This window comes from Bos taurus, chromosome 18 (assembly GCF_002263795.3).
Source record: "Bos taurus isolate L1 Dominette 01449 registration number 42190680 breed Hereford chromosome 18, ARS-UCD2.0, whole genome shotgun sequence".
NCBI lineage: Eukaryota > Metazoa > Chordata > Mammalia > Artiodactyla > Bovidae > Bos > Bos taurus.
This window is the reverse complement of record NC_037345.1, coordinates 35,192,382-35,214,389: the sequence shown is the minus strand read 5'-3', so window position 1 is coordinate 35,214,389 and position 22,008 is coordinate 35,192,382. Positions and strand designations below refer to the sequence as shown.

The 22,008-nt window shown below is 55.9% G+C and overlaps 2 protein-coding genes across 11 annotated transcripts; one reads left to right on the top strand and one right to left on the bottom strand.

Moving 5' to 3' along the window:
• Positions 1 to 545: 545 nt before the first annotated feature.
• ACD (ACD shelterin complex subunit and telomerase recruitment factor) lies at positions 546 to 6,423 on the top strand. Of its 6 annotated transcripts, none has more exons than XM_024978987.2 (12): positions 546 to 738; positions 838 to 974; positions 1,119 to 1,212; positions 1,299 to 1,375; positions 4,609 to 4,653; positions 4,766 to 4,800; positions 4,980 to 5,035; positions 5,115 to 5,211; positions 5,291 to 5,377; positions 5,556 to 5,929; positions 6,062 to 6,153; positions 6,233 to 6,423. In XM_024978987.2, exons 1-12 carry the CDS (start codon positions 640 to 642, stop codon positions 6,309 to 6,311), a joined length of 1,272 nt encoding a protein of 423 aa, XP_024834755.1. In that variant the 5' UTR covers positions 546 to 639; the 3' UTR covers positions 6,312 to 6,423. The 6 variants fall into 6 exon arrangements, with proteins under 6 accessions (XP_024834755.1, XP_002694868.3, XP_010812965.2 ...); XM_002694822.6 differs by having other exon boundaries at positions 4,884 to 5,035; XM_010814663.4 differs by having other exon boundaries at positions 4,884 to 5,035; positions 6,044 to 6,153.
• CARMIL2 (capping protein regulator and myosin 1 linker 2) lies at positions 6,378 to 20,747 on the bottom strand. Of its 5 annotated transcripts, XM_010814671.4 has the most exons (41): positions 19,405 to 20,746; positions 18,951 to 19,033; positions 18,323 to 18,624; positions 17,962 to 18,056; positions 17,814 to 17,864; positions 17,492 to 17,554; positions 17,243 to 17,367; positions 17,020 to 17,111; positions 16,753 to 16,823; positions 16,562 to 16,635; positions 16,342 to 16,417; positions 16,175 to 16,263; positions 15,976 to 16,070; positions 15,809 to 15,895; positions 15,613 to 15,725; positions 15,422 to 15,499; positions 15,238 to 15,314; positions 15,045 to 15,149; positions 14,803 to 14,872; positions 14,585 to 14,666; positions 14,396 to 14,492; positions 14,257 to 14,314; positions 13,980 to 14,152; positions 13,640 to 13,802; positions 13,459 to 13,560; positions 12,173 to 12,301; positions 11,977 to 12,090; positions 11,632 to 11,792; positions 11,464 to 11,551; positions 11,070 to 11,219; positions 10,908 to 10,974; positions 10,185 to 10,420; positions 9,245 to 9,345; positions 8,798 to 9,161; positions 8,590 to 8,712; positions 7,706 to 7,742; positions 7,481 to 7,552; positions 7,155 to 7,376; positions 6,940 to 7,020; positions 6,615 to 6,692; positions 6,378 to 6,528 (listed from the first exon to the last, which is right to left on the bottom strand). In XM_010814671.4, exons 3-41 carry the CDS (start codon positions 18,360 to 18,362, stop codon positions 6,428 to 6,430), a joined length of 4,200 nt encoding a protein of 1,399 aa, XP_010812973.1. In that variant the 5' UTR covers positions 18,363 to 18,624; positions 18,951 to 19,033; positions 19,405 to 20,746; the 3' UTR covers positions 6,378 to 6,427. The 5 variants fall into 5 exon arrangements, with proteins under 5 accessions (XP_010812973.1, XP_059733438.1, XP_003587270.2 ...); XM_059877455.1 differs by having other exon boundaries at positions 16,562 to 16,823; positions 19,405 to 20,747; XM_003587222.6 differs by lacking the exon at positions 6,940 to 7,020 and having other exon boundaries at positions 19,405 to 20,745.
• Positions 20,748 to 22,008: the final 1,261 nt, after the last annotated feature.

The following is a 22,008-nucleotide window of genomic DNA, read 5'->3' as shown; positions in this document are numbered from 1 at the left end:
CATGGGGTCGCTAAAAGTCGGACACGACTGAGCGACTTCACTTTCACTTTTCACTTTCATGCACTGGAGAAGGAAATGGCAACCCACTCCGGTGTTCTTGCCTGGAGAATCCCAGGGACGGGGGAGCCTGGTGGGCTGCCGTCTATGGAGTCGCACAGAGTCGGACACGACTGAAGTGACTTAGCAGCAGCAGCAGCAAGACTAAGCATTTTGTAGATGAGGAAAGTGGAGTCACGACAAATACTTGCTGAACTCCTTGAGGTCACAGGCGTTGAAGTGGCTTCGAGCCACTCTCTCGCACCATGCTTGGAACCAGCCTCAGGTTCCAGAGCTCTCCCTCTCCATCGGAGCCAGTTCTTGGCCCCTTCTTGCCCAGCGCCACAGGAGACTTGAAGAACGGCCCCAACGCCTTGCCGCTGCTTGGAGAGATGCTCGGGTAAGCGTAAACAGGACGGAATCCAATTGAACAGAGTTCCCGACCAAGACGCTCTCGTGCGCACGCGCGGGCACGCTCCTGGGCGGGGCCTCGACCTCTAGTCCCGCCCAGACGTCCGGCGTTTCCCCTCTAGCGGCGAGGCGGGGCCGCGTCGCACGGGAAAAACGCGGGCTAGAGGCTACCTGCGGTCTCCAGCAGCGGGAATGGCAAGTTTTGGGGGCCTGGTCCTGCGACCCTGGATTCGAGAGCTGGTCCTAGGGTCAGACGCACTCTCAAGCCCGCGGGCGGGGCAGCTGCTCAAGGTGAGTTCCGCGCCCCCCCGACACACACACCCTTCTCAGAGCCCCGAGACCTGGGCGGGGCCCCAAGGCGGTGGGTTTGACGCCGGTCGCCGCCCTCAGGTACTGCAGGAGGCCAAGGCCCAGAGCCCGTCCGGTGCCCCTGACCCGCCCGACGCGGAGGCCATGCTGCTTGTATCCGACGGGACCCACAGTATCCGATGCCTAGTGACGGGGGAGGCCCTGAACGCCTCAGACTGGTGAGAGAGGCTCCACGGAGCTTGGGAACTTTGGAGTCGGGTGAGACAGCACGAGCCTTGAGCCCTGAGCCCGAGGTGGGCGGGTCCCAGGCGGGCAGGGCTGCGTTTTGGCGAGCGCTTCAGTGAGGACCGCGCTCGCCGCAGGGAGGAGAAGGAGTTCGGCTTCAGAGGGACAGAAGGCCGGATACTGCTGCTGCGGGACTGCAAGGTCAGCGTCCAGGTCGCCCAGGGAGACACGGTGAGTGGTGAAGCTGGCTTGGGTGGATTACTGGGCCTGATTTCCTGAAAACTCCTGAGACCCGGTCCCTGAACTCACCCCTCCAGCCCGCGGAGTTCTACCTCCAGGTGGACCGTTTCGCTCTGCTGCCCACGGAACAACCCCGGGAACAGGTGACTGGTTGGTAAGTGATGCCTCCACTGTTGAGCTGTACTCTTCACCCAGGCCGGGCTGGCGTTGGCATAGGCCTTGTGGGTTTGAGGGCTTGGGGCTTTAGTAACATGGAGCGCTTGTTGTTTTTGTTCATTTGCTAAGTTGTGTCTGACTCTGTGACCCCATGGACAGCAGCACACCAGGCTCCTCTGTCCTCCACTATCTCTCGGAGTTTGCTCAAATTCATGTTCATTGAGTTGGTGATGCTATCTAATCATCTCATCCTCTGCTACCCCCTTCTCCTGCCTTCAGTCTTACCCAGCATCAGGGTCTTTTCCAATAAGTCAGTTCTTCGCATCAGGTGGCCAAAGTATTGGAGCTTCAGCTTCAGCAACAGTCCTTCCAATAGATATTTAGGATTTATTTCGTTTAGGGTTGACTCGTTTGATCTCTTTGCATTCCAAGAGAGTCTTCTCCAGCACCACAATTCCAAAGCATCAGTTCTTCAGCACTCAGCCTTCTTTATGGTCCAGCTTTCACATCCATACATGACTACTGGAAAAACCACAGCTTTGAATATATGGACATTTGTTAACAAGTAATGTTTTTGCTTTTTAATGCACTGTCTAGATTGCTCATAGCTTTCCTTCCAAGGAACAAGTGCCTTTTAATTTCATGGCTGCAGTCACTGTCCGTGGTGATTTTGGAGCGGAAGAAAATAAACACTGTCACTGCTTCCACTTTTCCCCTTCTATTTGCCAGGAAGTGATGGGACTGGATGCTAATGATCTTTTGAATGGTGAGTTTCAAGCCAGCTTTTTCACCCTCCTCTTTCACCCTCCTCACGAGCTCTTTAGTTCCTCTTCACTTTCTGCCATTAGAGTGGTATCTGTATATCTGAGGTTATTGATTTTTCTCCCAACAAACTTGATTCCAGCTGTGATTCATCCAGCCTGGCATTTCACATGATGTACTCTGCATATCAGTTGTACTCTTTTCCCAATTTCGAACCAACCAGTTGTTCATGTCCAGTTCTAACTCCTGCTTCTTGACTTATATACAGATTTCTTAGGAGATAGGTAAGGTGGTCTGATATTCCCATCTTTTTAAGAATTTTCCAGTTTGTTGTGATCCACACAAAGGCTTTAGCATAGTCAGTGAACAGAAGTAAATGTTTTTCTGGAACTCTTCTGCTTTCTCCATAATCCAGTGTTGGCAGTTTGATATCCGGTTCCTCTTGACTCTTTGAAACTCAACTTGTACATCTGGAAGTTCTTGGTTCACCTATTGCTGAAGCCTAACTTGAAGGATTTTTGAGCATTACCTTGCTAGCATGGAGTGCAATTGTCCAGTAATTTGAACATTTTTGGGCATTGTCCTTCTTTGGGGTTGAAATGAAAACTGACCTTTTCCAGTTCTGTGGTCACTGCTGAGTTTTCCACATTTGCTGACACATTGAATGCAGCACTTTAACAGCATCATCATTTAGGATTTTAAATAGTTCAGCTAGAATTCTATCATCTGCACTAGTTTTGTTTGTAGTAATGCTTCCTAAGGCCCACTTGACTTCACAGTCCAGGATGTTTACTTCTAGATGAATGATCACATCATCATGGTTATTGGAGAATTATGGCCTTTCTTGTATAGTTTTTCTATGTGTTCTTGGCCATCTCCTCTTAATCTCTTCTGTTTCTGTTAGGTTCTTACTGTTCCTGTCCTTTATCGTGCCCATCCTTAGATGAAATGTTTCCTTGAAATATCCAGTTTTCTTAAAGAGATCTCTAGTCTTTCCCATTCTGTTCTTTTCCTCAGTTTCTTTGCATTGTTCACTTAAGAAGGCTTTTTTTTTTACCTCTCCTTGCTGTTCTCTGGAACTCTGCATTTATTTGGGTATATCTTTCCCTTTCTCTCTTGCCTTTTGCTTCTCTTCTTTCCTCAGCTATCTGTAAGGCCTTCCCAGACAACCATTTTGCCTTCTTGCATTTTTTTCCTTTGGGTTAGTTTTGGTCACCACTTCCTATACAGTGTTACTAACTTTTGTCCATAGTTCTTCAGGCACTCTGTTAAGTCTAATCCCTTGACTTTTTTACCTCCCCTGTATAAGCGTAAGGGATTTGATTTAGGTCATACCTGAATGGCCTAGTGGTTTTCCCTACTTCTTCAGTTTAAGCCTGAATTTTGCAATATGGAGCTCATGATCTGAACCACAGTCAGCTCCAGGTCTTGTTTTTGCTGACTCTATGGAGCTTCTCCATCTTTGGCTGCAAAGAACACAGTCTGATTTCAGTATTGACCATCTTGTGATGTTCATGTGTAGAGTTGTCTCTTGGCTTGTTGGAAAAAGATGTTTGCTATGACCAGTGTATTCTCTTGACAAAACTCTGTTAGCCTTTGCTCTGCTTCATTATTCTGGTTATTTCTTGATTTCCTGCTTTTGCATTCCAATCGCCTGTGATGAAAAGAACATCTTTTGTTGGTGTTACTTCCAGAAGGTCTTCATAGAACCGGTCAACTTCAGCTTCTTCGGCATCACTGACTGTGATGTTGAATGGTTTGCCTTGGAAATGAACCAAGATCATGCTGTCATTTTTGAGATTGCACTCAAGTACTGCATTTCAGATTCTCTTGTTGATTATGAGGGCTACTGCATTTCTTTTAAGGGATTCTTGCCCACAGTAGTAGATATAATGGTCATCTGAATTAAATTCGCCCATTCCCATCCATTTTAGTTCACTGGTTCCTACCTAAGATTTGATGTCACTCTTGCCATCTCCTGCTTGGCCACATCCAATTCACCTTGATTCATGGACATAACGTTCCAGGTTCCTGTGCAGTATTCTTTACAGCATTGGACTTTACTTTCATCACCAGGTACAGCTGAACATCATTTCCACTTTGACCCAATCACTTTATTCTTTCTGAAGCTTTTAGTAATTGCTCTCTGGTCTTCCCCAGTAGCATACTGGACACCTTCCAACCTTGTGGGGGAAGGCGGGGCTCATCTTCCAGTGTCATACCTTGTTGCCTTTCATACTGTCCATGGTGTTCTCCAGGCAAGAATACTGGAGTGGGTTGCCATTTTCTCCTCCAGTGGACCAAGTTTTGTCAGAAGTCTTCACTTCTGTGAAGTCTTCACTTCACTTCACCTGTCTGTCTTGGGTGGCCCTTCAAGCATGGCTCTAGCTTCACAGAGTTACGCCCCTTCACCATGACCAGGCTGTGATTCATAAAGAACAGTGACTGCCTACCACTCCTCTTTTCCAGCAACGAGGACCCAGATGTGCGGAAAAAGCTCTGTGACTGCTTGGAGTGAGTGTGGGGTTGGTTTTCTTGGGTCAGGTGTGGTTCAGTCAGGGGGTGACAGATCTGTGTAGGTAGGCTTCAGGATTGTCCCTCAGACTTGTCCCCTCTGTTTCTCTAGGGAGCACCTTTCAGAGTCCACGTCATCCAATACAGGTAACCGGCAACCCCACTGCTTCCTTAGTAAAGCTTCCCCTCCTCCTCTGAGCTTCAGCCCATCCTCTGATCCCCTGCCCTAGGTCTTTCACTGTCCCAGCTTCTGAATGAGGTAGAGGTGGACCAGGAGCATCAGAAGGCACTAGTGCGCCTGGCTGAGAGCTGTCTGATACTGGCAGGTCCTGACACGGCAGCCCCCATCACACCCTGGGCTGCCTCTCGCTGCAGAGCCACGGTCAGTCTGGGGCTTCTCTTGGGAAATGTCAGTGTGGGAAGTTGGGCAAGGGCCCAGACTGAACGTTCTCATCCCACAGGGAGAAGCTGTGTACACTGTCCCCAGCCTACGGCTGCACATCTCTGAGAATGACCAGCAAATCCTGAGCTCTCTGGGCCCAACTCAGAGGGTACAGGGTAAGGAGGATTGGAGAGGTCAAGAGGGAGGTAAGCCTGCCCAGTGCCCCCAGTGCTGATAAGCCCCCTCCACCCCCAGGCCCTGAGCGATCCCCATCACACCTGGCTCTGCAGGACCTGTCGCTGAGTCTGATCTCCTCCCCTCCTTCCTCGCCCAGTTCCTCAGGTAAGGTGATGCTCAGGCCCCATGTTCTTGCTGCTGTCAATCAATTAGGTGCCTGGGCTCTGAAAGGGTACCCAGCTGGGCGGGGGTGAACACAGTCCCTGCAAGCCTCCGCTCACAGGTCCTTCAGCTGATCTGAGCTGAGGGGACTGTGCCCATGGTGAGTCCCCCTCCTCCTTAGGAACCCCTGCCATACCCAGCCACCTGCTGTCAAAGGAGAACAGTGCCAGCGTCAGCCTTCTGCCTCCTCTGCCCTTGGCTGCTCCAGACCCAGTACAGAAGGGCAGCTCCCAGCCCCTGTCAACCATCTGCTCAGCCCACGGCTCCCTGCCCCCCGGGTCCCCACACCCCAGCAGTATACCCAACACCCCACTCCTGAGCTGTACCCCAAGCCTGTCACGCCTTGGCCATGCCCCCAGTATACACCAGGCCCATGTAAGCAGGGCCCAGAAACCTAGCCTGGAGTTCAAAGAGCTTGGGTTACCCCCCAAGACCTTGCATCATTCTCCAAGGACAAGAACCACCAAGGGAGCCCTGGAGTCCAGCTGTGTCTGGGTGAGCACAGCCCCCGACAGCTGGAGGGTAGAAGTGGGTGGACCTTGGGTAGAGCTGGGCTGGGGGCTGGGGCAGCCTTGGGTGAGGTTAGAGGCCTTTTTGGCCCCTTTACAGACACCATGTCCCCTTCAGGACCCCCCAGAGAGGCATCGTGATGGTTCTGCCTTCCAGTATGAGTACAGGCCACCTTGCCCCTCCCTGTGTGCCCAGGTGCAGGCTGCCAGGTGAGTGCCTGGGGCTGCCCCTGCTGTCTTAGTTGCCTGTCCCCGTCCTCCTGACCTAAAACCTTGGTTCTCTTCTCAGGCTCCCTCCCCAGCTCGTGGCCTGGGCCTTGCACTTTTTGATGGAGCCACAGCCAGACTCTGAACTGACCCAGATGTGAGGGCTCATAGGAGGATACGTGCACAGGTCCAGGCCTGGGGGCGGATAAACAAAGCTCCACACTAGCTTCCTTTGAGTTTTTTAATAAAATAATCTCATGCGGCAGAAAGGAAGAGGTCAGGGGTTGGGGCCGCCGCCTCTTTGGTTTGTGGTTGGGGAGGGTGGGCTGGAGGGCTCTGTAGACTGGGTGGGTAGAGGCTCGGCTTCAAGGCCAGATCCTGCACAGAAAGAGAGGGAGAGAGGAAGGGTTAGGACTGAACCAAGCAGCCCTGCCGCCCTCCCAGCTGGCCCTGGCCCCCCTTACCTATGCTTGGAGATGGAGGCGCCTCAAGCTTTGGCCTGCGCTTGAGGACAGGGGAGCGCTGTAGCCGCAGGGGCCGGTCTGTGGGATACAGACAGACCTGGGAAGGGATGCTAAGGGCCCCCCTCCCAACACTTACTTGTCTTTGGAGCCTCTGCCTTCCCCTCACCCTCCCATCCCCGGCAGTGGTGGCTCCTAGCCTTCTGCCTCCAATTTTTCAACCCCTCAGGACACTGGTGGCCCTTCAAGGACCAGAGCCACAAAGGGAGCCCACTCTTCCCCCATCTCCTTCTGTATTCCAGCCCACAGGGAGGTGTTTCCCCCTCACCAGCAGGGGCCTGGAGCTGGTCCTCATGCACAGACACTGCTCGTCGCCCTGCCAAACGGGGCTGCGGCCTCAGCCAGCCATCTGGGGGAGGCCAGGGGGGTCAGGGTGTGGGCCCAACAGCCGCCCTTGCCTCCCACCTTCAGGGTCTGAGTTCCCAGAGGGGACTCCTCCAGTCCCTAGCCCAGTATTGAGTGGAAGCTGGGGTATTTGCTTACCTTCGTTCCTGGAGCCTAAGCAGGGATCCTCTGGGAGGCCCAGGCTGTCTGGGGAGGGACTGGATCTTCGGGGGCTTGGGCTTGGACATGGGGACGGGGGGCCCGGACCATCCTGTTGGCCCCAACCACGGCCTCTGAGCTCTGCATTCAACTGTTGCCCCAGTGTCTTCCAGGTGGCAGACTCAGGCCCTTGGCCCCCTGGCCCAGGTCTGCATGAAGGGTCTGTGGGGAGAGGGGTGTCAGCCAAGGCCTGGGTCAGGCAATGGTCCGATCCCCTGCAGCTTGTCTGTCCCCACGTGCTCCCCAGCACTGTGGCTCTCACTCACCAGCAGACACTGAATGGGTGCGGGACTTGATCGAGATGGGAGGAGCCTCTGTGGAACTGTCCATAATGTCACCTGCAAAGGCAGAGTCGGGGGCTTAGGCACCAGACCTTAGTGAGGGGAAGAAAAAACATGGCTTCTACTCCTCTTACCCCCAGGAGAGCAAATCCCTGTGGACTGTCTCTTCCTCCCCCAAAATGTACTGCACCAGCCCAGGGTCCCACTTACCATCTGAGCCAGCCTTCTTGATTTCTCCATCTTTGCTCTGTGGGAAACAGGGAAGTCAAGCTTAGTCCTGTCCCACCCTCATGCTAGCCTTGTTTTCTTATGTATTATTGTTCTGTATCTGCCACTAACAGCCACCATGGGTTGGGCAAGAACATGGCAGACCCAGTCCTGGTCTTGGAGCTCGGTCTGTGGTGGCGGACAGTTAACACAGAAGCATATGCAGGCACAAACACATACAGTGACTTCTCAGTTCTGTGATTCACTTCCTATAACTTAGTGTTTCTAAATTCAAGCTGAGTCTCACTTCACATGTGTTTTGATTTTCCTGCAAAGTTATTATAGGGTTAGTCCATAGGGTGGTGATTCTTACTAGGAACTGTGATCAGAGAGTGGCATTAGCAGGATGCATGGAAGAGTCAAGGAAGGTCCATAGGGAAACAGATGGAGGAAGAGGGAGGGACCTTGTGTAGCCTTTGGATGGTGGTGAGAGGCTGAAAGTGGGGCAGAGAGGAGTTCCAGACAGCGGAGCCTGTATGGAGGTCCTGAGATGCAGCTGTGGTTGACAGCAGTGAGATGAAGGCAGTGACCAGGGCTGAGGCCCCGTTGGGCCCTGAGGCAGGATTAGGAGTCAAGTTCCCTAGAGGATTTGCTGTTTCAAATGAAGATGACTTTCAAAAGTCAGATTTCTATTAGATCTGCAGAGAATGGGACTGTCACCACTGCAAGGAGGAGATACTGGTGGCCTGGGTCAGAGCGGAAACCAAGAGGGAAGAAAGGGTGAATCTGACAGACCTGTCAGGAGTCTCCTGGTCACATAAATCACCCACATAAAGCTAGCCGCGTGTCACCTGCCTCATTTCCCACAGCACCCCTTTCCAACTCACTTGCTTCCTCTTGCCTTCGGCACTCCCACTGCCTCTGCTCACACCGATCCTCTGCAGCATCACTTGTACTCGCTGCTCAAAGGATGGGGCCAGCTCTGTGTCTCCCCGCTCCAGGGGCCGCCGCTGGGGACAGAGACACCGAGTGGTGAGAGGGCCTGCTGCCCCAACCGTTCCAGGGGAGCCCTTGCTCCTGGTCACCAGGCCTCACCTTGTCGGGCCTGGCACCCACTGTCTCCTCCTCCTCAGCAGGGAGCAGTATCAGGGAGTATGCCTTGCTTTCGCGGGTGTATCGAGGCCGACTCCTGCGGGTTGGGTCTGGGCTGCTGGTGCCCCCCTCGGCCCCTGCAGCAGGCTCCTCACCACGGCCAGGACGGGCCGGTGGTCGAAGCAAGTCCCCGAGTGTGGTTTTTCGAGAGCGGGGAGCCGCGCCAGGGCTGGTCTCAAGATCAGGTCGTGACCCACGTGTTGAACGAGGCTTCTTGAAGGCAAAGAGGGTGCCCAGCTTCTTGCGAAGTGTACGGGGCACAGGGGTGGTACCTCCCTCGGCTGCCGGGTCCTCCTCGGGGGCCCACCTGTGGGAACAGTCAGCAGTGAGTGGGAAGGCCCATGGAGCAGCCCACCCTCTCCCCCACCCTTGCAACTGCCCCTTACTCACAAGCGATCCTGGTGGATCAGCCTTTTGGAGAAGAATTCCTCCACGCCCTCATCCACGCGGGCACTGAGCCCATTCCCTTCCTGCGGCAGGGCTGGGGGCACCTGAGAGACACCACAGGGTTAAAGGGCTGAGTTCAGTTGTGACTTCTTCCCACCTTCCTTGTCCAGCGGCAGGCTCTGGGCAACTCCAGGACCTGGGAGCTGCAGTGACCCTTTGGAGCTGCTGTTACGAGCTCCCCCACTGTCCAGCGGCCGGGCAGAGATGCTGGTTTCACATACCCCCCTCACCTGTACTTGGCCCTGGACGTACACAGCTCACACCCATTCTCATCCCACTGAGTATCCTAAACACCCCAAACCACCTGGTCACCAGCAGACTAAAACCCAGGTGTCCCCTGGGTCGCACGTTCCCACTTGCCACCCTCTCTGCTCCAAACAGTCCCTGCAGTACCCTCCACCCCCACCCCACTCGGCCTGCTGCCGGCTCAGCGGCGCCTGCTGCTGCGTCAGACCCTCTGGGGGGCCTCAAGCAGGCTCCTCCCCACCTCCGGCCCTGTGCCCACGACCCGCGCCAGTACCCAGCCCACACATACACCCGCGCTGGACGTGGGGTAGACGCAGGACTGTCCCCATGGGAGGAGGGGGCAGCATCTTTCAGTAACCCTGGGGTTGGGAGGGTAAGACAGACACCCCCTCTCACACATCTACCCGTGCAGCAGCCAACCCAAGGCAGAGTCCTACCCCAGGCGCTCCCCCAACGAAATCCACACACTCGTGACCCCGCATGAGCATGGCTTGAGGAAGGGGGTGGCCAGGAAGACGCTAGAACTCGGCTGCGTGACCCCACCACCCACCTCCCTGCCAGCCATCACCCTTAAGAGCGAATGGGCCGCCTGAGACCCCCAATTCCACGAGCTCTGGAATGGGGGTAGGGCGCTCACCTGGGGGCCCCCCGGCGGCGGGCGGTGGTGGTGCTGGCGCCGCGGCCGCGGTCGGGTCCGGGTCGGATGGCGCAGGGGCTGCCCGGAGGGCGGCAGGTCCATGCGAGGCAACGGGCCGGCCGGGGGCCCTGGGGCGGCGGGGCTCGGCGAGCCACGAGCGGATGGCCCCGCCTGCGGCTCTGCATCTTCCCCCGGAGCCGCCAGCTCGGGCTCCGGCTCTAGCTCCTCAGCAGCACCTGAGTGGAGTGCACCAGAAGAGCACCGAGCGCCAAGCCCGGGGAGGTGGCGGCGGCGGCGGCAGCAGCGGTGGCAGTGGCGCTAGGGTGGCGGGGGACCCGCCCAGGGCGTGGGGAGGGGCTGGGCTACGCCGCCCGCCCCCCTGCCCGCCCCTCCCCCGCTGCCGCTGTCCGTGGTGCTGAGCGCGGCCCCGAGCGGCGCGCGGCCCCGCGACGCCGCCAGACATGCGCATCCCGCGGGTTGGAAAGGGAGGGGGCGGTAGAGTAGGGAACGAATCGAGAGAAGACTGTGTCCCGGCCCTGGTCTGAGGTCCCACCCTGTGCTAACTGACCCCAACTTCATAGTTGTACGGGGTCTTGGCCTGGCCCACTCAACGGTCAGGGAGTTCCCAGGGCAGAGATGAATATATTGTGTCCAGGTGGCCAGGTCTATCTAATGGAACTTTAGTCCAACCTGAGTAACTCTTCCCCTGGGGCCCTGACTTACTGTGAGTGGAGGAGTCCAGATGAAGACAGTGGAGTGATTCAGGCCATTTCTGTGGAGGACTTTCATCCTGGTGAGGAGGGCACAAACTCAGCCTGGGGTCCATACTCCAGAACAAGATGGGAAGATCTAGTGTTCTAGGCCCAGAGTTCCGCGACCACCTACCTTCTGCTCCTCTTCATCATCCTTTTCTTTCTCCTCAGGGAAGAAAAGACCTTCCAATTCCCCAGGCCCAAGGGGGCTGGACTCATCTCCATCTAGGGCCGGTATGACAGGGGGCATTGCCTCTGTTGCCTGTTGAGCCAGACTCTCCACCTGCAATACCAGGCACCCCAAAGATGGGGAGACAGGGCCTCAGCCATAGTCCTATGAGTGCTAAGAGAACCCCTAAATACTGGGCTACATGACCCCAAAAGACATTACAGAATCTCTGCAATGCAGTGGCCATGTGTGTATGTAAGCACATAATCCCTGCTCAAGACATTACAGAACCCCTGCAAGGCAGTGACCAGGTGTGTGTGTGTCTGTGTGTGTGTGTAAGCCCACAGTTCCTCCTCACCAGCCGATCCCGGGCTGCACTCAGACCTGCCACAGCCTGAGCCACAATGCTCTCTGCCAAGGTCCCTGTGACTGACAGGCGCATGTTCCTGATGGTAACAGAGGACAGGGGTTAGTGTGCTGTCTTTATCCAGTCTAGCCCGGTCCTGCCCAACCCAATCCAGCCTACCTGAGCCGAGTGAAGGCATCTTGCAGCAGGTGCTCTGGGAGCAGCTCTGGGAGACCCCTTGAGCCCCCAAGGACCCCTTCTAGCTGCTCCCTCCACCTGGGACCCTGCAATGTCTGTGGGCAGAGACTCCTTGTTGTGTCCAATGTGGCCTGAGTGAAGTCCTGGTCGAAGGTCAGAGCACAGTGAGTTTTGTGGCCGGGGCCCAGCCTCACTGGCTTGGGGCTCCAAACCCCCAAAGAACACTGGGGGTTACCACAGACTCGGGATACCACAGTCACACCTCTGGATGGGGGTCAAGGCTGCATATGGGGAAGGGGGGCAGCTGGGGCCAGGGCACTATCTCACCTGAATGTCCCGGCGGCACACCTCTCCCACCTGTCCCAGTAGGCCCTCCAGCTTCTGCCGCAGCTGCCATTGGTGGCTTGGGGAACTTCCAGCCTCATAGAGAATGGGGAGAATCTGGAGGCCAAGGAAGAAAAGGAGTTGCAAGCTGACCTCTAACTAAGAGGGAAGCGTCCTCGTGGTGGGAGGGAGTGCTCACGCTGAGAGAGAAGTTGGCATTTTGGATGGCATCCTCAGCCTGGTGCACAGCAGCTTCACCCTGGGGTCCAGCCCCACAGCCCAGCAACTCCACGTGCTCCTGCACCGACTGACACAGTTCATTCACTTCCTGGGGGGCAAGAGGACTCAATTGTAGCCTGGTCCCCTCCCTGGCCCCAGATCCTGACTGCCCCCTTCCCAAGGTCTCTGCAGGGTGGGTGAGGTCCTGAAGCTGACACCATCAGGACAGTCACTTGGGAATCTTATCTGTTCAAGAAGGGAGAGCAGTGTCTCCTTTGATTCATTGCAGGGACATTATATATACTTCCTAAACGTCCAGAATAGGAAGGAAAAGAGTGGTTAGTCATGTCAGTGTTTTAGAAGTTCAATCTGTTCATCATCGACCTAGAGGACAGATTGAGGAATGGAGAGAAATGCGAGTGAGGAGCTGTGAAGGAGAGACAAGGGGGAAGCAAAGGATAGTTGAGTGGGAGTAAGGAGCGGTGTTTGAGAATGGGTCAAGATGCAGAACCAAGGAGGTCTGTGGGGGCTGCAATGTGGCCAAGAGAGACCTGGACTGAAGCTCTGTCCACAGCACTTGGTGGGTGTGGGCACCAGTGAGACTGGGCTCCAGAGTAGAAGAGTTTTGTGAGAAATGGCGAGATCATTTGTAGAATGTGAAGCTCTGAAGTTGTCAAGATGCCTGGGCTCTGGAGCTTGGGAGAGAAGTGGGATTTTGGAACAGGTGGATGGGGAACATCTCACCAAGTAGTGGAGGGAGATGAAGCCAGAAGAAGGGTCTTTGGGTTGGGCCACAACAGAGAGGGAAATTCACAAGTGGGGCTACAGTTGGGGATGGGGAGAACTGATTGAGGATTTAAAATACCTCCTGTCTTTAACTAGGGAGCCTATTTAAATGATTTAAGGGAATTTCCTGTGGTCCAATGGTTAAGACTCCATGCTTTCACTGCAGGGGCCTGGGTTCATTCCTTAGTTAGAGAAATGATATCTCGCAAATCAGCTGTGTGCAGTAGCCTCCCCACGCCCAGTTTTTTTAAATTGAAAAAAAAAAAAAAAAAAGCTTTCAAAAGGCAGCTAGTAGTGTTATCTGGGGGAGCTATTTCAAGAGCTATCAGTTCCACTGCAGATCAAGGAGAAGGACTTGTCTGGGACAGTAGGATCCAGGCACACTGGCTACCCTCAGACTCATGGTGTCTCTCAGCAGCCACAACCCTCCCCATTCTCTACAGTCTGTTGGTGTTCAAGGCTCAGTAGGGGAACTCTGACCTGTTCGGAGGGGTCTGACCCCAGACCCAGGGGCTTCGGGCAGGAGGTGCAGTCAGTAGAGGTGTGGTCTGTGCGATTGTTCCTCAAGAGACAGGCTTGAATCTGGGCACAAGAGAGCCTGAGAAGTGGTAGGGCAGGACCAAGGCACAGGGCAAGGCAGGGGAAGAGAGGGAACCCCCACCTGATGCACGGCCCGTGCTGTCAGTTCAGGACGGCTGCGCTGAGCCTGGGCCACATCGTTCAGTGGCAGAGGCATGGCCTTCAGGCTGTGGTTCTGTTCCAGGGCCTGTGCCACGTCCAGCAGGCCCAGAGCAGATGTGTGGTTCCGGTCCCAGACCACAGACCTGGGCCAGGCTGGGCTTTAGTCGGGGACGGAGCTCTGCAAGGAGCTCCCAACCCCTCTGGCCTTTTCATTAGCACCCCTGAGCTCCACCTGCTCTGCTTCATTCAGCCCTACCCCAGTAAACCCCTCCATACACGCCCTCTTCCCCCGTTGGTCCCACCCCTGTGACCCCGCCCACCTGAGCCTCGTGTTAACCCGAAGCGCCTTGGCCAGCATCTTGGCACCCGTGTCCCCCATGGCGTTGCCGCTGATATCCAGGGCTGTCAGGTTAGGATTGGTGCCCAGGGCCCGGAGCAGGACACCGGCGCCCAGCTTCAGCCGTGACTCAGCCACAGACAGAGACTGCAGGGGCTGGGGTTAAGAGAAAGCCATTTGCAGTTGGAGTCAGGGGCCAGCAAGGAGGACGGGTCTCAGAAGCCATTGCCTGAGGATCCCACGTGGTCCCGTGAACTCACACAGTCGTCATCCTGCATGAGCTGAACAATCCGGTGCAGGACGTCGTCCAGGGTCTCCCTGTGGGCGGGGGCAGCAGTTGGCAGAAGACCCGGGTGGTGGGGTGCAGTTGGGAGGCCCAGGACGGGGATGGGGGCTCACTTGCACCGGACGTTGAAGTTCCTTCCAAGCGCCACGTGTCGCAGGGACCGACTCCTCCCGATGGCCAGCACCAGAGTCACCATGTCTGAGCCAAAGCCTGGGGGGGTGGCTCCGGTCACACACAAGGCGAGGCTGCGGGGGGTGGGAATTTGGTGGGTGGTGGGAGGATGGGTTTCCGGGCGGCCTCACCATTATCTGCCAGATCCAGGGAGCTCACTGCGCCAGCATCACACACCAAGTCTTGTATCACCTGAGCACCCGCTGAGCGCAGCTGAAGGTGGGAAGTGGAGCGTGCTCAGGCCAACAGGCCACAGGTGGGGAGGATCAGGAGCCCAACGGTCCAGCACTCCCACCTTGCAGCCCCAGCCCCAAAGGGCAAGTCCCGCGGCTCCAGGCAGGCTGCTCACCTCACACGCGCTGAGGTCCAGGTGTAGGTCATTCAGGTGCGTGTTGAGCGCCAGGCCTTCCAGAAGCGCCCTGGGAGAGGGTGTCACAGGGGATAGCGGAAGCTGGGAGAAGGGTCCCCAGAGCAGAGCGCGAACAGCAAGAAGGAACGATGCCCGGGAGATCAAGGGTGCGGTAAGAGCGGAGTGAGGTGCCGAGGTGAAGCCTGGGTGTTGGCCGACAGGTGAGGGCATGGGACACTGACCTGAGTGCGTCGGGTGGCAGTTTGCAGCCCGCCAGGCCCAGGTGCCGAAGCGTCCCGGCGCGGCTGAGGAAGAGTTGCAGAGCGTCGGGCACAGCCCTGGACTTCCTGGGGTGGGGAGTGGGCAGAGTGGGCGTCCTGGCGCGGGGAGGCGGGGTCCGGCAGAGTCCTGCCCCCTCCCGCCCCGCCCCCTTACGTGCGGGAGAAGACGTTCCTCGAGGCGTCTAGGTGCGCCAGGCTGGAGCAGCCGCCGCGGGACAGCGCCGCGAAGAGCTGTGAGAGGAGGTTGTGGGCTACACCGGCCGGAGGACTGAGCACCCAGCCTCCAGTCGCCCTTGGGCCACAGGCCTGCCCAGCCCTACACATCACCCCCCACTCACAGTGTCCAGGGCCGTGTCGGTGCCTGCGAGATTCAGGAACGTCAGAACGTTAGGACGGCTCAGGAAACTATAGAGGCCCTGGCGGGAGGATGGAGATGGGAAAGAGTCAGGGATCACTCCACCAAGAGCTTCCCAACACCCCACTGCCTGTGGCGGCACCCCCAATCACCTCCCTAAAGACAGCCACTCACCCCACGGTCCTCCGAAGCCCCCAGTGCCCCGGGGTTCCCGGAAAGGTCCAAGTGGGTCAGGGCAGAGTCAAAGGCTGAATTGGAAGCCAGTGCCCGGCCTAGAGCCCTCATTCCTGGTGATGGAGGACGGGGGCTCACCATCAGGAGACCCCACCTCCCAGCTCCACCACCCCACACCATCCTCGGGCCTGCCTACCTCGCGGCGTCAACCCAGTCTGCGCTAGGCTGAGTCTCCTCAGGGCTCCAGGATGCTTCTCTAGGTGTCTGCTAAGGGCAGCCACACCTGCGGGATGGGGGTAGTAGCCGTGTGGGTCTCATCACCTCCAGCACCAGCCCCCAGGGCTTCCCCAGGCTCAGGTGTACCTCGGTCATCCAGCAGGTTCCCAGCCAGGCTGAGCTCCCGCAGTCCCGAGCTGGTGTGTCCCGCCAGTGCCTGGGCCAGTCGCCGGACAAAGTCTCTGGGGACCAGACCACAACCCCCCCATGTGTGAAGCTTTGAGCCTGGATTCCCCGCTCCTCCCCAGGCCACTAGTCTCTCCAACCCAAGCCCTGTCCCCCCTACCCCCTCAGGCCACAGGTCTCCAGCACCAGCTCCTCCAGGTGGGATGACTGATTCATCATGTGCAGAATCTGTTCTGAGACCTCAAGGCTCTGAGAACCAGAGTGGGAGAGAGAGCTCAGCGGGCTGCCCACTGACCCACCCTCCCCGCTCTCCCCTGTGCTTCTCACCAGCTTCATGTCCACGCAGGAGAGGCACCGGAACCAGAGATTGTAGGACAGGGCAGCCACACTCAAGGCCAGGTCCCTGGGCGGAAGAAGGGGCAGGAGCAGAGCTCAGGACCCCCGAGCCAGATCTAAGTCCAATATCCCCTCTCTCCATGGAGAAGCTAAAGCCAGGAATGTGGTTCATGCAGTCCTCCCCTCCTCACAGCCCTGGCGGGTCACTCACCGACTTCCCAGATGGCTGAAGTCTCCTAGGCTGAAATGGCGGCAGCCCTGACGATGGTAGATGGTGTCCACATCCTGGGTGGGAAGAAAGTACCTCCAACTTGCTTGGGACCACAAGAGGTAGGGGGGACTTCTCAAAGCACCAGGGGAATTAGATGTCTCCAGAGCCCCCAGAGAGGGCCCTACTCTCACCCACTGAATCTCCTCTCGGAAAGGGAAGCCATTGTAGTCACACAGGGCCTCGTATGTCTCCGAGAAGCCCCCTGGGTTGGCGCCAAGGGTGTGATGGGGCAGGAATTGGGGCAAGAGAGAGACAAAAGGTCAGAGATGGAGAATGATCAGCCCCAGGCTGGGTAGTGGCTGAGTGGTTCTGTTCAGTTTGTTGAGCCCTTCAAATCCAGGGGTCATGCAGGAGGGGGTCAGCTGGAAGCCCTAAGTGGCCTCCGCCTTGGCCCTTACCACAGGGGCTGCTGGGTGAGGTGGCTTCTGAGGAGCTGCTTTTCTCCAGCCGAGCCAGCATGGAGGGGGGTGTGGGCCTCCGGAAGAGTTTCCTGAGGAGGGGGATGAAGGAGAAGGGGGCAAGGAACTTCTAGGCCCTGGGAGTGAGACCCCCGACAGCAACATCCAGGGCACCCCTCGATGCCCCCCTTCCCTGCCAGCCCTGTCAGCTGCTGGGCCTCACCCAAGGGTTGAGCGAGGGAAGACCTTCCTTATGGCAGCAGCGATGTGCTGGGCCAGCTGTTCCAGGGCAGCCACACCAGTAAACTCCAGGACCAGTTCAGGCAGGGACTCCAGCTCAAAGGTGACCTGGGGGTGGGGGTGGGGTGAGGGATGGGTTCCAGGGTGAGGGATGGGCTCCATGTGGAGGCGGGGGTGGGGAACGGAGGACAAGACCAGACTGCAGGCCCCGGTGGGGTACTAGGGGTCTCACCTGAGGGGGTGTCTCCTGCAGCACCATGGCCTGGACCTCCAGGTAGCTGAATGTGCAGTCCACCTATGGAGTGCCTGGGTGAGCTTGGACCAAAGCCCAAGACCCAAAGCGCAAGACCCACCCTCTTGGGAGCCCAGTCCTTTGTGCAGCCTGGATCTCAGAGCCAGACCTGTCTAGACTCCAGTCCTGCCTGATGTTGGCAGCCCAGTGCTGTTGGGAGGGCAGAGTCCACAAGGACAAGATGGACAACGTCACAGATGCAGCCCTCATCAGGAAAGCTGCTAGAGGGCAAGGGGGCGGTGGCCGGGCTGTTGGGACTCACCCTCAGAGGGAGGCAGGTGTGGAGCAGGTACGCTCTCCATCGGAGCAGCGCCTGAGGGGAAAGAGTGTCTCACACCTTGAGCAGGGCAAGAGGCTCCTTCTGCTTGGGCCCCAGTGGCCCTCCCAGGCAGGCTCTGCCCCAGCCATACCAGGACATGACCTTGCTCGGCACCCTCCCGCTCTGGCAGCCAGGTTTTCAGCAGCAGTTCTGCCTCCTTGGGCCACAGGAACTTGGTGATCTCGCCTGTGGAAGGGCAGTCTGCTGGGAGACGGTTCCTGCCATGGAGGTCAGTTCGTGCTCACGGTCTGTGGTCTGTATGGGGCTAGGGGACCTGGGGTCATCTACGGGGCCAGCTAGGAAGCAGTGGAGTGGATCTGGGCCGCCAAGCCCTCCTGATGACCAAAGGGAACCACTTGCCGGGTGCCCCGGGACTCTGGGTGGGCCACTGGTTGGTTCCGGGGCCGCACGGCTTCCTCCCAGCCAAGTAGGAGAGAAGGACCGGCGCTTACCTCGCAGCTCGCAGGATATGCCGTCGGGGGTCTGGGCCATGCGGCCGGCCCGGCGGCCGGAGCTGGCCCAAGGAACTCAGACGAGAAATGGTAGCAGCGGCGGGTGAGCACAGGAAGCCTGGGGCCCCGGCAGCATAGCAGCCACCTGCTCCTCCTGCAGCGGAAGGTACGCACCGCTTCCTGCCCCCTGCCCGGCTCCTCCCCGCCCGGCCTCCGCGGGCCGGGAGATGTCAGGCGGGTACGAAGGAGGTGGGCAGATGCCAGCTGCCCGCCCGCGCCGTCGCTACTCTGTAAGGGTAGATCTGAGGAGGGAAGGGAGAGGTGTGCCCGGGAGGGTCTCGCACGTCGCGTGCCTCTTTTGGTTCCTAGCCCCCTCACTTCCACCCTGCTACAGTCCCTCCTGAGAGCACCAGGGGGCGCTGCCCGCTCGGGGAATCTGCGGCCCGCCTAGGCCAGTCCCCTCCAAAGCCCAGCGAGGGAGGTGGACCGCAGGCAGGATACATAGGGCATCTGTTCAGAACGGAGCATCGGATTTCTCCTAACCCTGAGGACCCTATCTGTTGCTCCTAACCTGGAGTCCCTCACCGCGTCGGAGAGACACAAACTGTTGAAAGGGTGGGAAAAATACCAGATGAGCCCAGATGCCCTTCTCTGTGGCAGAGGTCCTTAGCTTTCATCAGGTTCAAGCTGGGTCAGGGCCAGAAGGTGCCACTGCAGGGAGGGGTGGAGTGACTCGAGCAAAGGCAATGGATGTGGGGGTCCTCCCATGTCTGCCTTCTCCCAGAGCTGGAGAGAGCTTGGGGAGGGGGAACCACTAAGCAGAGAGGAAAGCTACTGTCTGCAGGACTAGGTGGCCATCAGGTCATGGGATGCATGATGCCCTATAGAAGACCAGGGACCTAGATTCTGGCGAGTTGACAGGAGGGGATTTAACCTTTTTCTTCCATTACAATCTAATTAAACTCTATGAGAAGAGAAACAAGCCTCGGCCTTGCCCATAGCTCAGCCAGGCGGGGTGAAATAACCTGAGAGACACTGGGCAGTCCCTTGGTTTCATCCCACCTCCTGCTACCCCTCCTCACCTTGAGGCCTGGAGACAGTGAGAGCATTTTTCAGTCATCTGACCATCAGCAGCATCTCCCCCTGCCCTGAGGACCACCGACGACTAGGACAAAGTGGAAAGTAGAGATTGAATCGTAAAAAACTTTGCAGGAAGCCACCTCCCTTAAAGCCAACAGGCCCAGCTGTGGCAGCCCAGGGGCTACAGGGATGGACTCAGTTGGAGAGGGAGCTAAGTTCCTGCCAACAGAGGCGAGAGGAAGTCCTGCTCTGCTGCCTCCTAATCCGAAAGGAGGGAGTTCAAGTTAAGACTCTGGGAAGACCACAGAAGCCATCAACTGCTTCTAGGGCGTGAGCTCACACACAGTATGGCCAAGTGGTCAGGAATCAAAGTTCTGAAGGTACGTTGCCTGAATTCAAGTCCTGACTCTGCTTAACAGCTGTTTGACACTGAGTAAATCACCTCATCTTTCTGTTTTGGGCTTCCAGTTCCTGTTTTCTAAGCTGGAACTTTAAACTTACCTCGGAGTATAAAGATTAAATGTTTATTAAGAGATGTGCTCACAATAGTATCTGGAACTCAGTGAACACTCACAGTTGCCAAGTCTTACTGTGACAAACGTAAGACTCCAGAACAGAAGGACAGAAAACCTTCCTCCCTGGGATTTTTCTGTTCAGAATGATTCGAATGAGAAAAACAAGAGGGAATAAATGCCAAAGGCTTCGAGCTGCTCCCAGGTGGCGGGATTCTCAAGACCAACAGCCACATTGGTAGCATCAGCCATTGTCTAGTGAGTGCTATGGGAACAAGCAGAGGGCTGTGGAGGAGGAAACCAGATCAACCTGGAGATCAGGACAGGGGCGCTGGGCTAGCCACATATCTCCTTAACTGCTTGCTGTCAAGGTGGCAGTGACAAAACAAACATAATTGCCATCAGAGGCCTAGAGAACACATGGGACTCAGCTCCCACAAGTGAGTGACTCAAGGAGAGAAGCCTTCAATTTGTTCAAGACCGTCTGTGTGTTCTAGACAGCGTGACACCCTGTAGGCACTCAAGAAATGCTTAGAGCTCATAGTGAGGAATAAGCCTCGCCTGTTCCAGCAGTACAGGATGACAGGCCAGGCTGCAGCTCCCGGAAGTGCCACAAGGTTCCTGTCAAAAGTTCTCTGGTGCGGAGTACTGGGAGAAGGTTTTACATTTAATGGAGTCATACAGGATGTATCATGGGGATGTGCCAATGGTGAGGATGGGTAGGGAGGTAGGGAGGGAATCAGACATCAGAATGTCATTTTTCTTGCCCCCTCCCCAAGCAAAACCAATCTGCTTGTAAACAGTTTGAATGTACACAATAGAAAAGCTATGCTGAAAATACAGATAAACTGCTTGCTGTTCTATTAAGAGATTTTCTATTATATTAAATTTATTTTGGGGGGGGGGGGGGGGACCATGCCACATGGCTTGCAATATCTTAGTATTCCGACCTGGGATTGAACTTGGGCTCCTTGTAGTGGAAACATGGAGTCCCAACTACTGGACCACCAGGGAATTCTCTATAATTAAAAAAACTTTTTATAAAAATAGCTAGCTAGTGGGAAGCTACTATAAAACACAAGAAGCTCAGCTCGGTGCTCTGTGATGACCTAAATGGGTGGGATGGAGGTGAGGTGGGAAGGAGGTCCAAGAGGGAGGGGACATATGTATACATATAGCTGATTCACTTCATTGTACAGCAGAAACTAACACAACACTATAAACCAATTATACTAATTTAAAAAATTAAAAATTTTTAAAAAGCTGCCTGCCCACTGAAACAACTCAGGTAGCAGGTACTCTGCTCCCTGGTGGCAGTAGAGGTTAGCCCATGCATGGGATAGAGAGCAAATGCCCTGACAGCCTCAGTCAATCCAAGTTGCTGACTGCCTGGTTCATAGTCCCAGATGATACCAATTTTCCTGAGAGATCCCACTGCATGAACACTACCAACCAGCCAAAGACCTCACACATCTAGTCTTCTGTACTTACTTTTCACTGAAAACCGGTAAGTTCAAATTCTGCTTAAAACCCCCTGGACTTCCTTAGTGGAAGATTCCATGCTTCCAATGCAGGGGGACAACGGCTTTGATCCCTGGTCAGGGAAGTGCCTCATGCCATGGGGTGTGGCCAAAAAAAGAAAAGCACCCTATAATTACCTTGAGATAATAAAAGCTATTTATGACAAACCCACAGCCAATATAATACTCAATGGTGAAAAGCTACAAGCCTTCCCATGAAAACCTGGAGTAAGACCACAATGCCCACTTTCACCTCTTCTCTTCAACAGAGCATTGGAAGTCCCAGCCACAGTAACCAGACAAGAAAAATAAAAGGTATCCAAATTGGAAGGAAGAGGTAGAATTATCATTATATGCAGATGAAATAATACTATACATAGAAAACCTTAAAGACTCCACACAAAAGCTACTAGAACTGATAAATGAATTCAGCAAGGCAGCAGGATACAACATTACATAGAGAAATTGGCTGTTATTTCTTTACACCAACAATGAAACATCAGAAAGGATACGTACAAAAGTCAATACCTCTTAAAATCATAACCCCCAAAACAACACACTGAGGAATAAACTT